The following is a 20014-nucleotide window of genomic DNA, read 5'->3' as shown; positions in this document are numbered from 1 at the left end:
CAGCAGGATACCTGCAGGCCTTCCCAACAGCTTACTACTAGGCTGGATCTCAGGGAGCCAGTCACCCTCCCTCCTTTCCTCCCCTGTGTAGGAAAGGAGAAAGTAGAAGACTGAGGGGCACTGAAGGCCTTAGGAACCTCTACTGCACCCCACAAAAAAAAAGAGACTGAACAGGTGTTACATACAACACTAGAAAACAGGAAAGCAGCTGTTTGAAATAGCTAAGTTTGCAGTGGAAGCAATTTTTTCCCCTGCCCAACTGCTTCAAACACCTATACACACTCTACCTGCGAGGAAAAAGGTGTTTTCCCTTGACTACAAGTGTAAACATGCCTACAGTAGTAGAAGGCTTAGCACAAATTGTACGAAAACGCACACTTACTACATTACTGGCATTAACAGGTGTGGGTTCAGCACTTCCATTCATATCAGAACTCCTCTCTTTTTTGATCTCTTCCAAATCAGTAACAGTACTAGGGCCTTTCTTCTTTTTCAGCTTGGCCAGAATAGAGGATTCCCTCTCTGGAAAGGGAGGCATTTCTTCTAGCACTGTTGCCTAGTCATGAAAAATTAAGTTTTCAGCACAGATTCCAAGAAAACAGAACAAATCTCATTACTTTAACCAATACATTACAACAAACCAACACAGAGTGGGTGTCCATCTTCTGAAATGGTGAAGTAAAGTGGTTACTGTATAGGTAGTTACTAGAAAAAAACAAAAACAAAACACAGCTGTGCTAAGCATTTGGAAATCTATAAAGTCTGATTATACTAAAATACTTTAAGATTAATAGTTTAAGCTTGCTCAAAATGATCACAAGGTGTTCCCGATGTGGAATCTTCTTCCTGTCCTACCTACAATTTTACAAAGTTTGGTTTTAATGGTTTGCTGCAAATTATTTCTGATCCTGCTTTTGACCGATATCATTTGCTAGGGTTATCCCAGACAGTGAGTGGTACCTCTTTCATCTTTAAGATGTCATGTGGGGTTTTTTTTCCCCCCCCAGTTTTGCTGAGACACGCATACCCTTCAGTAGGGTTGTCAGACAGCCCACTGGCTGAATCTGGTCTGTGGAGCCATGCTATCTAGCCCACCAGAAGTTGGGAGGACAGGGCATGTAGTGGACTTTGGCTTTGGCCTGCAGGGCCAAATAGCCCCATTGGTCAAACTTGGCTCCCCCGATTCTTTCCCACTGACAGACCCTTCTGACTGCCAGCAGACCCTTGCCCTGGGTCCCTCTCACCACCTCCAGCTCTACTACACCATTACCAGGCCCCTCATTACAGTAAAATTTCAATTTTCTGCAGTATCTTTTACTCAAACTGTATAGTTGGGAGACTGCTGGATATGCTTGCAGGCACTGAGGAACAGAATCTGACCAGTTCATTCTTTTCCCTTCTGTCTTGACAAAAACAGAAATTATTCACTCTGGTTTAAGTTTATTAGCCTAAGCAAGAGCTGCTTACAGCCATATGCTAGTTTAGTCTACTCCTCTCAAATTCTTGAGGCAGTTAAAAGTGCTACTCCTCCTCTGATAAAATCATGATTTGTAAAACCACATCTTCACTTCCCTGGAGACAAAATGTCCTGGACAAGGCTTCTGCAAATTTAAATGAAGACTACAGACCTCAGTGGTGAAATAATGTATCCCTTTACATGCACATGACTCATCATACCAGTAAACAGCTCTGTTAAACTGTTCCATCTACTGTGTACCATTGTGGTGCAACTCCTGAGCAAACACAGCCAGAATACATGCAGATAAATACTGCAATTCAGAACAGTGAACAAAGCAATAGTTCCTTCCCATAAACCTTCAGACATTCCGATTTGCCACACCTGAACAAACTACTCCCTTAACTATGAAACCCCCCAGGGTCTGGCATACAGAAAGAGTTTGGAATTAAAGTTACATTTTTTAAATTAAAAGTTGACATTAACTTTGCTTTTTCTTTCAATTGAATGTAGCTAAAATAGACAAGTTTTGGAAACACAAAAGACACCACTGGAAGTTTAATATGTGGTTTGTCTGACAGTTTTTTGGTTTTTTTTATTTATTCACAAGTAAAAGAGACGACTGGAATATTTATTCCAATTACTACAATCTTCTGTATTAAAAACTCTGTACCTACCAAGATGTCAGTACTTGCTATAGTACTGAGCCTCAGATACTCAACAGCTCTCTGCTGCAGCTCAACATCAGCATTCTTTAACTGGCTGTCGCTGCGTAGTACATCTTGAATGGTGGTTTTGATTTCCGGAAAGAGGTTCACAAACTTGATGTAAGTAGACAGAAGGAGCGCACGAGTTGGGACACTGCATAGATGAAACTTGGAATGTAGCAAGTTGAACTGAATCAGAGGGCTTTAGAGGGGAGTTAAAAAAAAAAAGGAAGCACACATTTTAGTCTATATTCATAATGCAGCATTCAGCATCATTACTTTCTCTAATATATTTAGAAATGTTTCATGCTGATATTTTCAAAGACCATGAAACAAAGGCATTAAAATTCCAGAATAAGAATAACTTCTGGAATGTCAAGTAATCAGCTTTATGTAATTCTCACCTGGATCTTGGATCACCAGCTATTAGATTGCCAAATTCTCCCAGGATGTAGCCACCTACTTTGACCAGATTCTCATGGCAGGCTGGTGCTTGAAGGGCCTGTTAAAGACCACATAGTCAAAACATTAGATGCCGAATTCAAAATCAGTGAGCATTGATACAGGAGTAGAAATACATTGTTCTACTGTAGAACAGCGGACATAACAAGATTGGTGGCACTGAGGGTGCAGAGTTAATTTGTGACAAGCTTGCCAAAATGACTGGCCCCCAGTCTCCTGCTCTGCTTTCTGCTCCCTGCCTGATCTCCTCCTCTACTTTGATTCCTTCCTAATCTCCTGCACTGCTTTCTACATCTTGTCCTACCTGTCACAGTGCTATCTATTCCCCCCCCAATCTGCCATATACATTACACTACACTACACACACACACACAGGATGCCCATGTTCTTTGTGGCACTCGTGCCACAGGTTGTCCAGCTCTGCTCTACAAAGATATCACTGGAGTAATGCTGCATTAACTCTTACAAATTCTAAATATTTGCAGAAAAACCATGGTCCTCAAGAGCCAAGAGCTGTCAGGTCAGGGTGTTCCCCCATATATGTACAGTGAATAAAAGTACAGTATAACCTTGTACATTTGGCATCCTTGGGGCCTAGCACCTGCCGGAAATTTGAAAACTCCAGATTTTTGGAACTCCAGCTGCCGCTACTGCCCACCTCGCACTACCACTCCACGACTACCTGCTGCTAATGCCCTCCCTCCCTCCACGGGACGCAGACGGGGAAGCTTGCATGCGCCGGCTGTCGCTGCCATCCACTACCCCAGACCACCGCTCCACATGTAACCACTGCTCTGGGGACTGGCTGCCGCTACTCCCCGATGTAGTGTATTTTAAGAATTCTGAAAGCCGGATTTATGAGGTTATACTGTACATGTAAGCAGGACACAAAATGGCAACACATTAAGGGAATGTTATTTACTGGTAAGTTTTATACCCTTCCATTCTACAGAATGTAATTCAGTGTGTGCTATGGAGCCATCTATTAGAAGAGGTAAGTTCAGGGAAGTTTCCATTAAGTGAAAGCTTGCCTTCCTAAAAGACATCTGCAACTCAAAGTGAGGCTTGAAAGCAACCTCACACCTCATAGTAATGGGTATTTAAAACCATAATCCTTTCCTGCTACGAACTTGGAAAAACACAAATGCATTGCTTTAGTTTTACTAAATTTCAAGAAAAGACAAAAACACAGAGGAAGTCCAAATCTTCCTTCTAGCCACAGGTCACAGCTTGCTATCTGAAAGAACTAGAGTCTTGATAAGACCCCTCATTGTGAAGCTGCCAGCTGAGGGATCCCTTACTATGGCTCTTTGGGAAAGTTCAATAAACCAGGAAGTTGCAATCATCCTGGAGAGCAAGACAGGACAGCAGCATCCTGGGGGTTCCAAAGCAATGATGTTTCAGATGTATAAAACAGGGCAGACCCAAAGGAATGCTTGCTGACCAGGAAACATGCATTGAACCTCAGGCAATATCCACTGGCTCATCAGGATTAAAAGCCAGCAGCCGCTGAGCCAATAATAGTGACTGCTGCTCTACATTCCCCAGCTGAAACCTCATAATATCAAATTAAATCGTCAGCATTGAGGGGTGCTGATCAACTACCAAACTAGTAGCTATATCTCATGACCTGAAGAGCAGCACTTAAAAATTACAGGGACTATGTAAGGATTCCTATTTGTTTCTTTTTATAATAGTCCCTTACTAGATGGGAATGAAAAGGAAATGGAAGATAACAGGAAAGCCAAAGTGTAGCCAAGAGGCTAAAAGACTGAGATGGAGAGAAGAAAAAAAAAAAAATCGGGAAGTAGATATTTATCTGATTCTTGCATCAAACGCAAGGCAACAGCTCCTGACTGGCTCCATGCTTTCCAGAAGGCAGTACTGTAACATTGTCCTCTACCTCCAGAGGAAATATAAAGGCCATGAAAATGCATACTACATTTTAATCCAAGACCCCTTCCATTAAAAGAATATTGTCATCTGCTCCTGAATAAAAGCAAAAGACAGAAGAGGGAAATAAAGACATGACCAAGGAAGTTAACCACTTGTTTTTACATATGCATAAGCCTTACTTTGTCTAAAAGGACACCTTCCAGTTTCACTCCTGCTCTATTACAAAAAGCAATGAATGACTGATTACAGCACTCAGTCACAAGTGGTCAGGACACAAGCCTACTGAAAACGTGCACAAACTTTTGAAGTAATGCATAGAAGACCAAGAGCATCATCTCCATCAGGAAAAATTTAGGATAAAATTCTTCAACTTCAAGATTGTGACAATGCTATCATACTGAACTGACATGCACTTCAGTGGTGGTGGGGTACTTCAAACTCTCTCTCTCCCCCCCCACACCAAAAAGGAGAAAGACTTTAGTGTTCAAAAGTGTTGTGGGAATGGCTAAAATGAACATTGTCCCAGATAGACAAGTACTATCTTTCACTCCCATACCAAAGTATGGGGTCATACTAGAAAAGTAAAGTCTTTATTCTTACCTCAAATACGGTCTTGGCTGCATAACCCTGCACATCATCCCTGTTGATCACAATTTGAATGACTCTGTACCACACCTCTTCACTCACGTAGTCTCCAGCAATGCGAATGAGATTCAAGATAGTATCCACATACCAGGTATAATCCACTGCATACTTCTCTGCTAGAATTGCAACCTTTAGCACCTGATCAAATAAAATCTGTTAGTTTGGCTACTGTTGTTTTTAAATCTAAGAATAAGGCACGCGTGCCAAAAATTCAGTGCCATTTTTTAAATTATAGACTGGATTTTCAGGAGTTCAAGAACATTTTTACTAATATCAGGCTTCTTAGTTGAAACTGTCCTTAACTTGAAGGCAAAAGTTAACAGAAAAAAGAAAAGAAACAAACCACCATGCAGGTTTCAAACTCTCAGGTATTATCTGAAAGTGCATTTGGTTATCCATTCACTAATATGGAGGCACAGCTTGATACCTCATCCCTTTTGGGAGGCGTATATCCATTATCAGCATTTTCTTTGAGATGAAGCTAAAAACTTAAGACTACATTGTCCCTGGATTTGCAAAATTAATTTTTATCTAGGTTGCTGATAACAGAATAGTGCAGTACAATGGGGAATACCTTTGACATTAAGCCAAATTGTTACGGGTACATGATTAAAACACTCAGTGAAAAAAGACTTCCAAGAGTTGTCAGGGCTCCAGTTATTGTTTACTGGGAAAAAATCCTTAAAAGGGTTAAGCCAGGAGTAGCTGAAAGATCAAAATAAAAATATTGTATAAAAAGAGAGAGTCCTAAAAGACGAATTCAGTGTTGCTATTGACTGGTATGTCCTAACCCTGGATGTAGCCTGGGTGCACCTTTGGAGATGCTCCAGGGGCACTTCCATACCTTTGGGGTGCCCTTGTGCCTACAGCATTGGCTATAAGTGTAATTCAGATGCAATTTTTCATGTTTATGCCTGCATAGATGGTGTTCACCGATATAAAAGAGAGCAGTAAGACTGAACGCAGGTTGACATTACTTACATGGTACATGTAGTCTCTCTGTATTAGTAAAATAAGTTCAAGAAACCATGCAAGACACCCCTTGAACCCTCAGCTTGAGATATTAAACTGTCCACTTAAGACAAGATTTGCACAGCTCATTTTCCTTTATGCCACATAAAAGGCATTGGTTCCTTAAGACAAGTACTGAGTTGGAACAGTAGTAGTTCCATATTCTGAGCATGTAATGTTTGCAGGCAGTATCCTAGAAACAAGGTAGGACTTTACTTAAGTTGCATCTTACCTAACAGAATTGACCTACAACTTTAGTCCATAAAAAAAAAAAGGATCCCATGATGAGTTTCCTTCATGCATTCATCTACTGTTAATACATTGTACAAACGTATTTAATATTGCAAGTGGCTCATGGATTCACTTATCCTTCATAACAGAGCCACTAAATTATTAGACTACCTTGGAAATATATCTTTGCTAGAGGTTATACAACAGCAACCCTACGAGATTGGGGGAGGAAGTACAGTTGACTCACAATTTCTTCTCTAATGGAATAATCAGCAGTCTCCAAGTAATTCAGCATTTCGGCCACAATCTGCTGGGCATTGCTTCGGTCACACATGGCATAGAGGAGGTCTACTGCTCTCTGTCGTACGCTCACATCTCTTTCAGTCTGAGAGAGAAACCGAAGCCAGGATGGTTAACCATAGCAGGAGTGCTTAAGAGAACTCATGATAGGCACAAGAATGCAAACTGATTTCAGCTCATTTATGCAGAATGGAAGCAACGCAGCTTCCATGTTTAAATTAAGGATTTGTTTTAACCCCAAAAACAAATAAAACAATCCTACTGGTAGCACTTGCAAAGTAAGTTCATTTTGCCTCCAGGAACCTAACAGTGTATTGGATGCATAGTAATAAGTCGCTTCTTTCATTCCCATTGCCAGTCTTTTGAAGAAGAGATCAGTTGAAACCTGTGGTGTTTGTTAGACCAGATTTGACCAAAAATAATACACTTGAAAAAATTGAAAGGAGTTTCTCTGCTCTTTTTCATAAGAAAACCACACAGTGACTGAAGGATGGAAAGCACAGCATACAATCAAAACAGAACTAGAGAAATTCACTTGGCATATTCAGTAGAGAGTTTATTTACCCCACCTGCACTGGAGCCCTGAGAAGCTCCAGCTTTTACTTCCAAAGGACACTGCTGCACTGATCAGATGGAGCTCATCAAAGTCACTGATCAGAGGGGCAGCACCCTTTGAAGTAAAAGCTAAACCAGCTGATCCTTATCTTGTGGCAGGTTGTAGGCCACCCAGATTCTATCCATGTTTCATTAGTAAGGTATTATGGAGAGTACTGGTATTTAAACCTTGGGGGTAGTGGTCCCCATTACTTTGGCTTAATACAAGGTGTTTTGGACTCCGAATCTTGAGGCACCAGTAAACTTGTTCTGATAAACACCTCAGATGAATTAATTATCTGGAGGCTTGCTCAAGACAAGTTCACTACCTACATAAGTGTAGTTAACTTCATGAAGAGCACATATCAATGCACAGCACGAAAACACTTACCAGCCCCACTGAGAACCTGGAGCAAGGATGGAATGGAGGTATTACTGCACACTAGAAAAAAAAATTCCACTGGCAAGCTAATGTGCTCACAAACCCACTACAATTCAATAGGTCTTCCCATATTTGTTTATTACTTAAATGAAATATTGCAGTTCCTAGTCTTGATGGAAGGTACTAATATTACATGCTGAAATTTATATTGGGGTTTACATTTGGTCTGTCAATAAAACAAGAGGTGTTCATTCTCCTTTGCTAGACAGCTTGCGCACTGTGGACTTACTACTTCTATTATTACATTATAACCAGTCATATTACTGATTAGCCCCCCAACAAGTTCTTTTGCATACGTTCTCCCACCATATGCATTTACTTTGTAAAGGCTTGAATCCTACTAATTGTGTCAAACAGACATTTTGGGACCTCTAAGACAATGGTAATGGTATAACTCAAACTAATCTACTTAACCAATTGTTATTACAAATGACTCCAGTCTTCAATTCATCTCTCAGTCAACAGCAATGACAATCAACCTGACTAGTTATTCCAAGCAGATCCAGCTGAAACTGAAGCCAAACAAGGTATTTTACATTCTTGATACTTACTTTCAGTGCATTGATAACTGTTTCAATGTGAGTTTTCACAGCCTCATGGGAAAATTCAGAGCTGGCAAGTGTGCACATACTTTCCAGTGCTAGGTAACGCAGATTAGTTTCCCGGTGCTGTAAGAATTGACCTAGCTGGTTACAGGCACGGACTAGCAAGTTTGGCTCACTGCACAGAAAAGAGCAAAGCAAAGTTTGAAAACACTAGATAATTCAGAATACTGTACAGACTACTTGTAGGATAGCTACATCAGAAGTGGCTTCATTATAAAAGAGAATAAAATGAGATGGCTTGTGTCCTTCGGAACCCTGATGGTTTAACCTCTCTCTCATTGCTGGAGAGAGAAGGTCAGATACTGGAAGAGTGTCAGCCTTCCACAGCCTGAAAGACAGGTTACATTTAGGAAAGGCCCAGATCTATAGGTACAAGTTATAGCAGGGGCTGTTTCTCAACACCTGAGGAATCAAACACTCCAAATCCAGATGACACCATCTATTAAATATTATTCCAGTCTGGTCATATCTGGCTATCCCTAATGAGGCAACCAATTTCCTGCACTATATGGGTACATACTGGGTCCCCTCATTTATTCCTCCCCTTGCCCATATAGGTGATGCAAAGCAAGTTTTCCTCCACCTTAGGTTTACTTTTTAGGCATAAACTAGGTATTCTGTTCTCTCCTTTAATCTAGCTGTTCTTTTAAAAACCAGATTTCCACCTATAGAATCACCACACTTTAAAAAGGTACTTCGGCTGTCCCACCCCTAATTCCATTCTATATGCTATGCTTGGTTCTGTCTTGCCTGTATTGCCCATTTTATTAAAAAAGGGTTGCTTTCACTACCAAGTAAATGCAAAGAAAAAGACAAGTCAAATAATGTTCTAACAGTAATTATGGTATAGGAAGCCAGTAACTTGGTGAGTATTTAACATTTTGAAAATATAAGCGCTTAGCAATGCACCTTTAAGGTTAGTATCGAGAACTTGCAGCAAAAAAGGAGCCTAATGTTCAGAGCCCTACTCTGCATCAGTTTTAGTAGAACACCAGCTTCCAAAATACTTCAGTCATAAATTAAAAAGGATCAACTTCTTCACATTTCCTTGAAAGGTCATTTCCACAGTGAACCAAAAGATCATAAGATCATTGTTCTAACGGCCAGAGATTTGTCTGACTGAAGGAAGAAAGCTGAGGTTTAACAGCAATTTTTCCTTCTCTTATCTCAACAGCCCATTACAGATAGCCAGAAGAGCCACAAAAATTCACTGTTGATAGTATAGAACTGCAGTATGACTACATGCTCAAAACATGGAGCAGTGGATCTAGAGTTATTAAACAAGGGTGCTGCCACCAAAAGAAGTAGTGCATCTCTAAAATATGAATTTTATTTGTAGACTATTCTGATTGAACAAGGAATAGCCCCAAGATGTAATATAGCCCCTATTCTACAAAAACTTCACTGTCCCCATAATTTTAAAAACTGATTTTAAAATTTAAAATTTTGAATTTTAAAAGCTGCCAAGTACAATGGTATGGCAAGCAGTCCAGAATGAATCACTGTTCATGGAGTTTATCCTAGAAATTTATCTAAACTAAACTAATACCTGGAAAACAAGCCTATTGCTACACAAATGCAGCTACTGGCTCAGAATTTTTTGCCGTGTTGTGACAGCAGATAGAAAACTACACTTTTCACAGCCCCTATCATGCAAAACTCAACTTGTAACAAGTCATAGGAGGTATTTCAACAAATGGATTACAGCTATACACCAAATTCAACTGAATAGTAAAACTAAAAAGCAAGTAATTGACAGTTTTTACAAAGCAAGCATGCAATGGAGTTGACTGTCATATGTCACAAGTATTAGAGAAAATAAATACATTAATAAGCAAAAAGTTAATGTTAATTAAGGAATACGTTTAGTGTAACTAGATTTTACATTGCTACAGTAAAACGTATAAGAACACAGTAATAGAGCACTTTAGCAGCTGTAAAACTTTCAGAAAGATCTTAACAGAAAAACAACCTTAAATGTTATGGTATAAAAAAATTAAACACTAAAATCCTTAACTTCACTAGCTGAAATCCTTGCATCAAGAATAGCAGAATTAGAACTCACCTGTCATGATGTATAATTAGGCTTATTGCCTCAAACAGCACAGCATTCTTTGCATTTGAGTGCTGCACTTTCTTCGACTTTGGGGGTTCTTGAGCTTTGTTTAAAATAGTTTCCAAGCATTCTGTAAGACGACCTCGAACAGCAGGGTCTTCTGGAGGAAAGAAAAACTGTTGGACAACTTTGTTTTGCTTATCTGAAGACATGGATATGTATCACACCTATTTTTCCAATTCAAAGAATAAAATACTGTTTGACAATTTTACCCAGTGTGGCAAGAGAGAAGATTCTAATTTTCTGAAGTCTGGGATTAAGTTCACACAACTACCCAGGTGGTCTTTGGACATACAATAAAAGTTACGCAGCGCAGGCAACTACAAGACTACATTACCTGGAGGTGGATAGCACTGTAACAGCCTCAGCAGCTTGACAGACAACCAAGGAGCAGGGACAAAATAATAGGTATAATCCTGAAGATCAGTTGATGCAGAAGTCACAATCTGCAAAAGCAAGTAGTTCATATCTATGAAAACATGTTCAGTAGGCATTTTAGTAATTACTAAAGAGTGGGTACCTCAACTCAAATTTTAGGTGTGACAAAACTTTTATCCATCATTCTAAACTAGAGTTGATGCGACCTTGCAAGGACCATTTGGTTTCTGGAAAAAAGACCAACTCAACAGCTGTGGAGTAAAGACCAAAATATTGAGCTTCAGTTTTCTTGTCAGGCTGAATTATACAACCCATATGAAGTGGTATTTACAGTATGTGGCAAAAGCTGGGGTTCTTACCCTATGGAGTAGGGAATTTTAGAAGTGTACTACTTTGTCCCATCTGTTAGTTTGGAATGCAGTTTTAGAAACAGGTCTTAAGAGTTCCCTCTAATGAAATTGTTCTGCATACCTATATAGCAACAGGATTTCCCCACCCCTCCTTGATAGTTTGAGGAAATTTAGCACTAAAAAAAAAAAAGATATTAGTCATTAGTCTCCCCTAAGACAGGATTTTTTTTTAAATTTTAGAAACATTGATAAAGCTGTGGGGGGGGGGAAAATAAATAAACAACAGGCTTCTGTCTAGCACAACGGTTCCCAAGCCAGGGTGCACAGGCACCCTGGGGTGCCACAAGATCTTTTGAAGTGTTCTGTAAGGCATAAGGAGATCAGCACAGGCTCAGGTTCTTTCCTTCCTGGTCAACGCCCTACCCCACTGCAAGGACGCAAGCATTGTAGTAAGCTAGTTTGTGAAATGGGGTGCTGCTTAAATTTACAAGTTCCATTTAGTTCATGGTCCTAAAAAGAACTGGTCTACAAAGTTAGGAAGACAGCTTCAATCATTTATCAGCACTGCTGTTTAACGCTACTTACTTACTCTGCTTAACCTAGATACTGCCAAAGAGACTGAAGTTTTAAACTCTTCTGGGTTCTTCTGTGCCAACGTGGTAATCAGACTGGTAGCTGCAGTAACCACACCCTACAAGACAGACAAAAAAAGAAGAAGTTTTTGATCCAGGAGAGATCATTAGGAGCCCTAAAAAAAACAAACACCAACAACAAAAACCTAAACAAACGTACTTCAAATGAAACATATTACAGGGCACTTAAGTTTACCCCCCCATTCATTGTTACTGACAATAGATCTCTAAACTGCAACCCTCACGGTATTTGGACAAAATACGTCTTTCACATGCATTTTTATTAAAATCATTAAGGAATATATTTTACCAAAAACCAGAGGGGAAAAGACATGCACAAAAGTACCAATCACTAAGGTGCATCTAAAATGTCCAAAGTCTAGAAACATCTGCATTTATAAAACTGGCACAGACAGTAACTAAGAAGGGAGACCACAGGATAGCTTGTTCCCCCCATGAAGACACTGCAGCCAATCTATGCTACATTCAAAAGCTATGTATGTAGATTATGAATTGGTTTATCAACTTTTTATTTAACACAAGACTGATTTCTACTCCAGTGCCTGGGATGGAAGTTGAGGGAGCTTGGGTGAGGTAGAAGAAAGATATACATATTGCTTAGTTTACCAAGTGCTGGTCATTGAGAAGATGCACCACCCTAGATGTCCAGTCTCCCATGGGAACAAGGTCAGGAGAAGTTCGGTATAAACGGAGCAAGCATAAGGCAGCGCTCTGCTTCACACTATCCATGGTGTCTCTGCAAAATACCACTACCACATTTCAGCCCACGTTAGAAGTTATGGTACTACATAACAGACCAGCAGCATAAGGCTGCACTTTACATAAACTAAAAATAGTGTTACCAGAAACCAAACAAGAATAGGAAGTGGAGAGGATTATTTAAAATGCAAACTTTCTATGCTCTGATATTAGTTTAATATTTTTTGTTTAAATGGTTTTAAAATCTGTCACAAAGCAGACTGGATGAGTTGGTTAGCTTTAGTATCTGGTAAAACAACTTCACTTGTATCCTCAAATAAAAGATGCTTTGGCACTTCTATGCCTTACTTCAAGAAAAGGAGTGAGAACCTACATTATCACTAGAAGCATAGGACAAGACACAAGTGCACCAAATAAGTGTCAGTTCTAACCTTTCCTAGAAGGGAATATAGGTCATGTACCTAGATTAAAAGGGACAAGTGTGTGATGCTGGATCCTCAAGTGAAGCCTTTTATATAAAGATGAAAACTAATTAACACTATGGGCACTCAAGAAGGGTGTTGAGTACACTGCAGTTTGGCACAGATACCGCACCTAGCTTTACATCTAGCTAACTTGGGCATCTTCAGTTGTCTAACACCAGTAACACAGAGCTCAGTGAAGACTGGGTTCTGTGCTGCTGCAGCAAAACTGCTATAAATAATCAAGTTAACCAATTATACACATTCCCCAGCTAGCTTTACACTGTTGTAACTGCTGTGACCAGGGGTCCGGGTTTTCCATTGGTCATAGATAAATGCTTTAAAATAGAGTCCAGCCCTGAAGAATTAGGAAATATTACATTTAGTGGACTGTACAGTCTTGTTTCTAATTACATAAAAACTATAAGTTGTATGGTCACATGCTATTCCCCCCTCCCAAATCGTGCATGCATGTGTACACAAATCCTTGCTCACCCCATGCCCTGAATGAGGCAAAAAGGCAGAGTTAAATGTTGGATGGCAAGTGTTCCTGGTATTTCTTAACTTGAGGGCTTGACATTTAAAAGACTGAAAATATTGCATAAGAACTAAACTGCAACCATGTTAGAAGAGGAGTGAGTAATGGCATACCAATGTGTGTGAATCTTTTTGTACTGTAACCAATTTAATGTGTATAGAAGCTAGACTTAAACTAGTTTCATAGCCCAAATCTTAAAATTCACATGGGCATAAGTAGAGTCCTGGGATCTTAATTCCTATACATTTCGTGGTAAGGAATTCTAATTAGATAAACCCAAGTTTGACAGTTTCATCAGGGCATTTTGGGGCCAAACAGAGGAAAGTCTTTTAGATACCACTAGGTCAGATTTGTGAATACAGTAGCATGACATTCCTATGTACATGTAGATAGTACAGGTAGATTCTGGAGGACACCAAGATGTACTCTGCAAGTTAATACCATCTTCCTAATGAGAACAAACAGAAGTTTGATGGGTTTTGTTTAAATAAGGAAAACTAGTTTAAACATGGCATTTTCAGATCTATTAACTACCGATGTTGTATGCTTTGCATAAATGGAAAAAAAAAGAAAGAAAAAAGGGGGGGGGGGGGGGGCGCGGGCAGAGCTAGTGTTTACACCCAAAATAGAAATTCACACACATTTGAACACTTCACCGTTTTGTTCACTGCCATGCATATCTGAAAAGAAAAAGTTTGGTCAGTGCCCAAGACTGTCAAAAGATCAACTGAAAACATGTCAGCTAAGTATGGGCAAACAAGAAGTTACATGTCTGCATTTATTTTCGGGGACTTAATCTAGCAACCTGATTTTCAACCTGTGTTAAGCATCTCCAGTTATTGGAAAAAATGTATGCATGTACAGGCAACCCTTGCTTACTGCTCTTAACTGGTTCCTGAAAAACCAAACATTAAGCGGGTCGTTAAACTCAAGATGGTGACCGCAAGCGTTATAATGAAACTTGATGAGCGCTAAGTGAAATCAGATATCAATTTAAAGTGAGCATTACAGCAATAGCGCTGAGCAAAACAGCATTAAGTGGGGCTTGCTTGTATACACACACACACACACCTCCCCCCCCTCAGCCACCTGCCAAAACAGATTTAGATGATTAGTGAGGCCAAGTTAAACAAATAGTTAAAACTTTATATGGCTCTTTCAAATTCAGTACCTACCCAGCAACAAGTATTTTTGGAATTTCTCCAGCAAATGCTTCTGCCATCTCCCGACTACCCACATTGGCAATGCAATGCAAAGCTAGTCCCATAAAGGTGGGGTTGCGGCTGGCCAGATCATTCTTGATTGCATTGTTTATCAAGCGAATGAGTTCACTGTTAGAGTTCACTAGAACAGAGATGAAGAGATATCCCTGTGGATCAGAAAAGGGACAAGAGGGGAAAAAAACCCCAAACAAGTTAAGTTTGATACTCTTGACCTAGGTAGCTAAGCACATGAAAGCAAGATGGGTTAGACTAGGCAGTATGAAACATCTGAGACTCTTTCCCCTCTTCAGGAAGAATTTACTCACAATCTGTTTCTCCGTGTATCTGTTTGAGCTCAGCAGGTTCACAGCTTCCATGTGACCGAAGTCAATATCGTGGCCCAGGAGGAAAATGAAAAGGAGCTTGCAGACATACTTTTTCTTACTGTAGCCATCCAGGGCCTTGTCACCTAGTAAGCAGAAACCATAGTTGAGAAATCAATGCCAAAATGAACAACTCAACAGTTGTTTACTCAGGCACTTTCCCATATAAAAACAGCATTCTTTGTATATTGTATACACTAGGTAATCTCTGCAAGCCTGCATGCATGCTTAAAATGCACGTTTTTTAGTATTAGTTCTGACAAATCTAAAGAAAAAGCTTACATTATAAGAATTAAGCACGGGTACCTATTAAAGGGTTAGTGAGTTGGTTTTTTGGGGTGTTTTTTTTTAAACCAGGTTTAGTACAAGTGCTTCCATGACTGCCATAAAGTAATGACAATTGTTTCAGTATTTCCAATCCAGCCACTGGAACTTTTCAATAAAGAACTAACAATTAAAATATGAAACCCAATAGTCAAATGACTATTCTACCCATACAAGAGAAGTACTACAGAGCAATTAAAGCAGGGGTGTCAGACTCATCCAAACCAATAAACCAGATGAGGGTCTCTGGGCCAGATCCGGATGTGCCAAAGCTAGTGGGCATGGCTGATTTGGCAGGACACTGAATGCACGGCACCCCGTATGTCCAACCCCTGCACCACAAGCAGCCTTACTACAGGACTTGCACTACAGCCAGCTCAGGGGTTGGACCCAGAACTACAACCACTACCTGCAGCTCAAGGGGCCAGCACAGGGTGCTCCACTTGTCTGTCCCCAAGCATTGGCTCTGGGGCTGGTCAGGATCAGGCCATAGGCTATCCACACATGCCAGAGTCAGTACACAGGGCTATCTGGCAGGGTACCAAGTTCAGCATGCACCCTGGGCTGGCCCTTTGTGTTGCAAACACTAACCACAGCTCCAGGTTCAGCCCACATGCTGCAGACAGCATAAGCCCAGGAGTGGGGTTAGCCCACAGTGCATGTGGGCTGGACCAAGTGGCGCTGCTTGTGGCACAGGGGGCTGGCATGGAGTACACACTGTATGCAGCACCCAACCAGACAGGCAGTGCACTGGCTCCAGCACAGGCCAATCCAGACTGGCCCCAGAGCCAGTGCACAGAGTTGGTCCAGCATGGGCACTGCATACAGCTCCCATCCCACGTGAGTAAACAACTGTGGCACTGTGTCCAGCCCACACAAACTGGCACAGCATGCAGCACATGGTCATAAGCTGGATCCAGTCCACAGGCTGCATGTTTGACACCCTTGATTTAGTGCACTTAAAACGGCTTTTAGAAGCCGGCACCTCCAACTGACAAAAAATGAAAACAAGATACTCGTGATGCTAGTGACATTCCACTATGCAAAACCACCAAACACTCCTCCCCCCACCCCAACCTGCAAACCGAAGACAGGCCTATGTTCCTGACATGCAGGTGTGTGATCAGAGCCCGAATAAAAATCCAAATACTTACTTACATCCTACTGAAATATTTTTATTTTGGATGACGATAATGAAGTCACCAGACTGACTTCCAGTTCATCTACATACATATTTTTGTTTTGTTTCACAGCACCTGCTTCAGTGTAAAAAAATGGAGGTCATTTGCCAATCCTAGTCATTTCAATAATAGGAAGGCACAATCTAAGCCAATTGAAACAACAAGACTACCAATTCATTTGAAAAAGCAGAGAATAGCCTAGTCATAACACATTAATGCCCCTTACACTGTAATTTAGCCTCATCTTACTTGTTTGCAGGTCAAAATACTCTGCATTTTTAATTCAGAGCATCTAGCCTCTGATAGCAGCCTGGAGATCAGCAGCCCTGAAACTGAGTGGGTGCTGCTAACTGCAGAGCCATGATGGCTAAAGACTATTTGTTGTCTGATGTCTATACTATATACTTGATCTGAGCTTTTAAGCCATACCCTGGCCCTACCTCAAGCAATTTTCCAACTGCCAAGCGAGCCCAATTTGCAGTTTTGACTATGTTTCTACAGGCAAAAAATACCCATTTTGCTTCATTATCACAGCCTATACATTAAAGAATTGGTAACCCAAAGCAATATTAGATTATAGAAAAAACTCATTAGATGTTTTGTACATCCCCAATTCAAAGTCTCCAAGGCTATTGATTATTCCGCAAATCATGTTTGCACAGGACCTCAAAAAGGCATCCCAGGGTGCCGTAGCACCTGGTTGAGAATCACTGTAATAGCCACCTTGACAGCTGCATGAAGCAAGAGAACTTGAAAACTCAAAGTTTCATAGTTGGTAGGGTTGCAAGGGACCTGAGCAGATCATCAAGTCCGACCCCCTGCTGTGGCAGGAAAGAGTACTGGGGTCAAATGACCCCGGAACAGGCCTAAGGCAAGCTGATCATGATTTCATTAAGTGGTTCCTCTTTTGGAGGTTTAGAAACTAGATGGCCAATTAAATCCAAGTCATAAGATCCAAACACTACATATTCCTGCAAGGAGAGTTCAAAACCTAGACATGTGCAAAATAACCCATGTACATTCAGCCACTGGAACAGGAAAGCAGCCATCTTATCACTTGAAAGATTTAAAATGCAACTTCCAAATATATTCCAGTTGCATACAGTTACTAAAAGACTATAAAAAAAAAAAATTGACACCTCTAGCCTTAAATTAAAAAAAAAAAAAAAAGAGGCCGACATGAAAACCAGCTGAAAGTCTTACAATACAGCTTAGTAGGCAGATATTGTTCATGAGGTCCCTTAGAGCACTGAGAAGTGACACTGAACTGGTAAGTACAGGATGAAACTAGCAATTGCATGCGAGAAACAAGACCTCAATGGTGGTGAATTATAGTCTAAAAAACAGAAGTCAGCTTTCTACGAAGTGGGCCAAATTAACATAGCTCAGTCCTAAAGAAGGCTGGAGGTGACAGTCATTAGATATTGTGCCACTAGAGGGCACATTCTCATACAAAATAAACTAAACCAAAACACAAACCCTTTTTTGTGTTTGGCAGGCCACATGAAAACAAACAAGCCTCTTCACAGACTGGATTTGAACCACAAACTGTAGACTGCTGACCCCTGGTCTAAAGCGGTCTATGGTTAATGCAGTGGCACTTTGTACCTTACTATGAAGGCTGGTCTCCACTTCTAAATAGCTAGTTAAAGCCCGAAACACTGCACTGCACAGTTGCTAAAGCACTTGGCTTCATGTGAGGTTTAAAAGGCACATTTTTAAAAAAAGGTTAAAGTGTTACAGGGTTTCCCATTCATTTCAGGTTTTGTTTTTGGGGTTTTTTTTTTTTTTTTTTTTTTTTTTTTACTAAAAGAGGGTGTGTGCTCAAAGAGATTTGTCTTTTTCTTATAATAGAAATTTTGAAAGTTTAAAATCATTAGTGTTTTTTATCCCCATTTTATTTTATACTATATGCAGCAAGCAGTACAACCTGAACAACACAGACAAATTTGTTGCATGGCAAGCAAATTTGTTCAGAGGAGTTACTGGTAGAGAGAAACAAACACCATGGAGTTTTGGTCACTACTTCTTCCTTCCCCTTCCAGGCCTTAAGGAATCAGATGATCAGACAGAGCTGATTTCCTAAGAGTTCAGTCAGCATAAACACCATTTCAGAGGAATCAGCTATTCAAAAGGCTGTGCATGCTTGTCAGCTATTTTAGGCTTCAGAATAAAACATCTATATATCCGTCAAATCAATGACTACTTCTTTATGATGGGCACCGTCAGCCAAGGTAGTATTACACGGACTGAAGTCTTAAAATGTAAGTGTTCAGAGATGTGGGATTTCCAGAAAATTTCCATGCCCTAAATAGAGCATGATCTGATTTAGCATGTTTGACTTTTATTTAGTAAACAAAACTAAAGAGTATCCCCATGTAAATGATGTCCCAATAGCCACAAGTATTTGAACTGAAATATTTGATTAGGAGAAAAATTAGATACAGCACACTTAACGTGGTTTAAATGTTATCTTCAAACATTTAAAATTCAAAAGTTTTATTTTGAAAGAATTTTTTTTTTATTGGGAAGCTTGTAAAAACAAAGTCAATACACAATACCATGTACTTCCCTTTCATTGTTTGTTTACATTTAAGGAAAAAAAACGAAGGCACCGAAAACTGTTGACACTAATTTTAGCACACCCAGAGAACTGTGCATGATATGCCATGCTTTGGTTTTGATTTGGCCTGCACAGTCAATTAGATGAATTCATAACTCGATTTTTGGTTTGGACTGTGCAAGTGTATTTACCCTCCTGTTTACAAAGCAATAAAAAACACATGTATTCTCTCACACACTTCCTAGGGATAATGTTTTCCAGGTGATTAATTACAATTTTGAAACTGCCAAGCTTGCCTAATATTGTACTGGCATCCATTCATTGTTACTAATGAATTTTATGAAACAAACATTTTAGAAATGGAAAATTTCCCAGAAAGATTTTCTGCCCTGCATCTCTGGAAGCGTTGCACTATTCCCAAAAGCCCGATTCCCTGCATATGCTTAGACCTCACTTGTCATTTTTGGCCTGTTGACTAACTACTATATGCTAAACAAATTTAAAAAAAGCTTTGATGCCTAAATTTAGGTTAATAAAATCTGTTTGGAAATTAAGAAGTGGACCCAATTTTCTGAAGTACAAGAATATTCACTGATAGCCAGGCCATTTATTTTGGTGTCCAGATGCTTAAAACTTCAGGGCCTTAAGCTACAAAGATTCAGAAGCCATTTGTACAAGTGATCAGCAGCATCAGAGCTGCTGCTTGTAGTCACTGCAGCTTATTTTCAGAATACTTGGCATACAAGACAAACTCATACTACCTCAGCAACCGCAGCCAAAAAAGTCTGGATGGATGCCTTTGCCAAATGAAGGAGGG

At 40.1% G+C, this 20014-nt stretch overlaps 1 protein-coding gene across 7 annotated transcripts in view; it reads right to left on the bottom strand.

Annotated features, from left to right (window-relative positions):
• Positions 1-20014, bottom strand: part of LOC102381531 (AP-2 complex subunit alpha-2) — a 62595-nt gene that overhangs the window by 19967 nt on the left and 22614 nt on the right. For 3 of the 7 annotated variants that reach the window (XM_025195121.1, XM_025195122.1, XM_025195124.1), the window contains exons 3-14: positions 15073-15215; positions 14720-14913; positions 12453-12582; positions 11783-11884; positions 10803-10911; positions 10415-10565; positions 8296-8464; positions 6656-6793; positions 5122-5304; positions 2568-2665; positions 2134-2365; positions 383-556 (exon numbers count right to left, since the gene is read on the bottom strand). In XM_025195121.1, coding sequence (XP_025050906.1) covers positions 383-556; positions 2134-2365; positions 2568-2665; positions 5122-5304; positions 6656-6793; positions 8296-8464; positions 10415-10565; positions 10803-10911; positions 11783-11884; positions 12453-12582; positions 14720-14913; positions 15073-15215 — 1823 coding nt within the window. Of the gene's footprint in view, positions 1-382; positions 557-2133; positions 2366-2567; positions 2666-5121; positions 5305-6655; positions 6794-8295; positions 8465-10414; positions 10566-10802; positions 10912-11782; positions 11885-12452; positions 12596-14185; positions 14225-14719; positions 14914-15072; positions 15216-20014 lie in introns of those variants that run through there. The other 4 variants (XM_025195123.1, XM_025195125.1, XM_025195126.1 and 1 more) reach the window with 3 other exon arrangements.

This window comes from Alligator sinensis, unplaced genomic scaffold, assembly GCF_000455745.1.
Source record: "Alligator sinensis unplaced genomic scaffold, ASM45574v1 scaffold826_1, whole genome shotgun sequence".
In the NCBI taxonomy this organism is placed as follows: Eukaryota; Metazoa; Chordata; order Crocodylia; family Alligatoridae; genus Alligator; species Alligator sinensis.
Note: the sequence above shows the minus strand (reverse complement) of the source record. Positions and strands in the feature narration are given on the sequence as shown.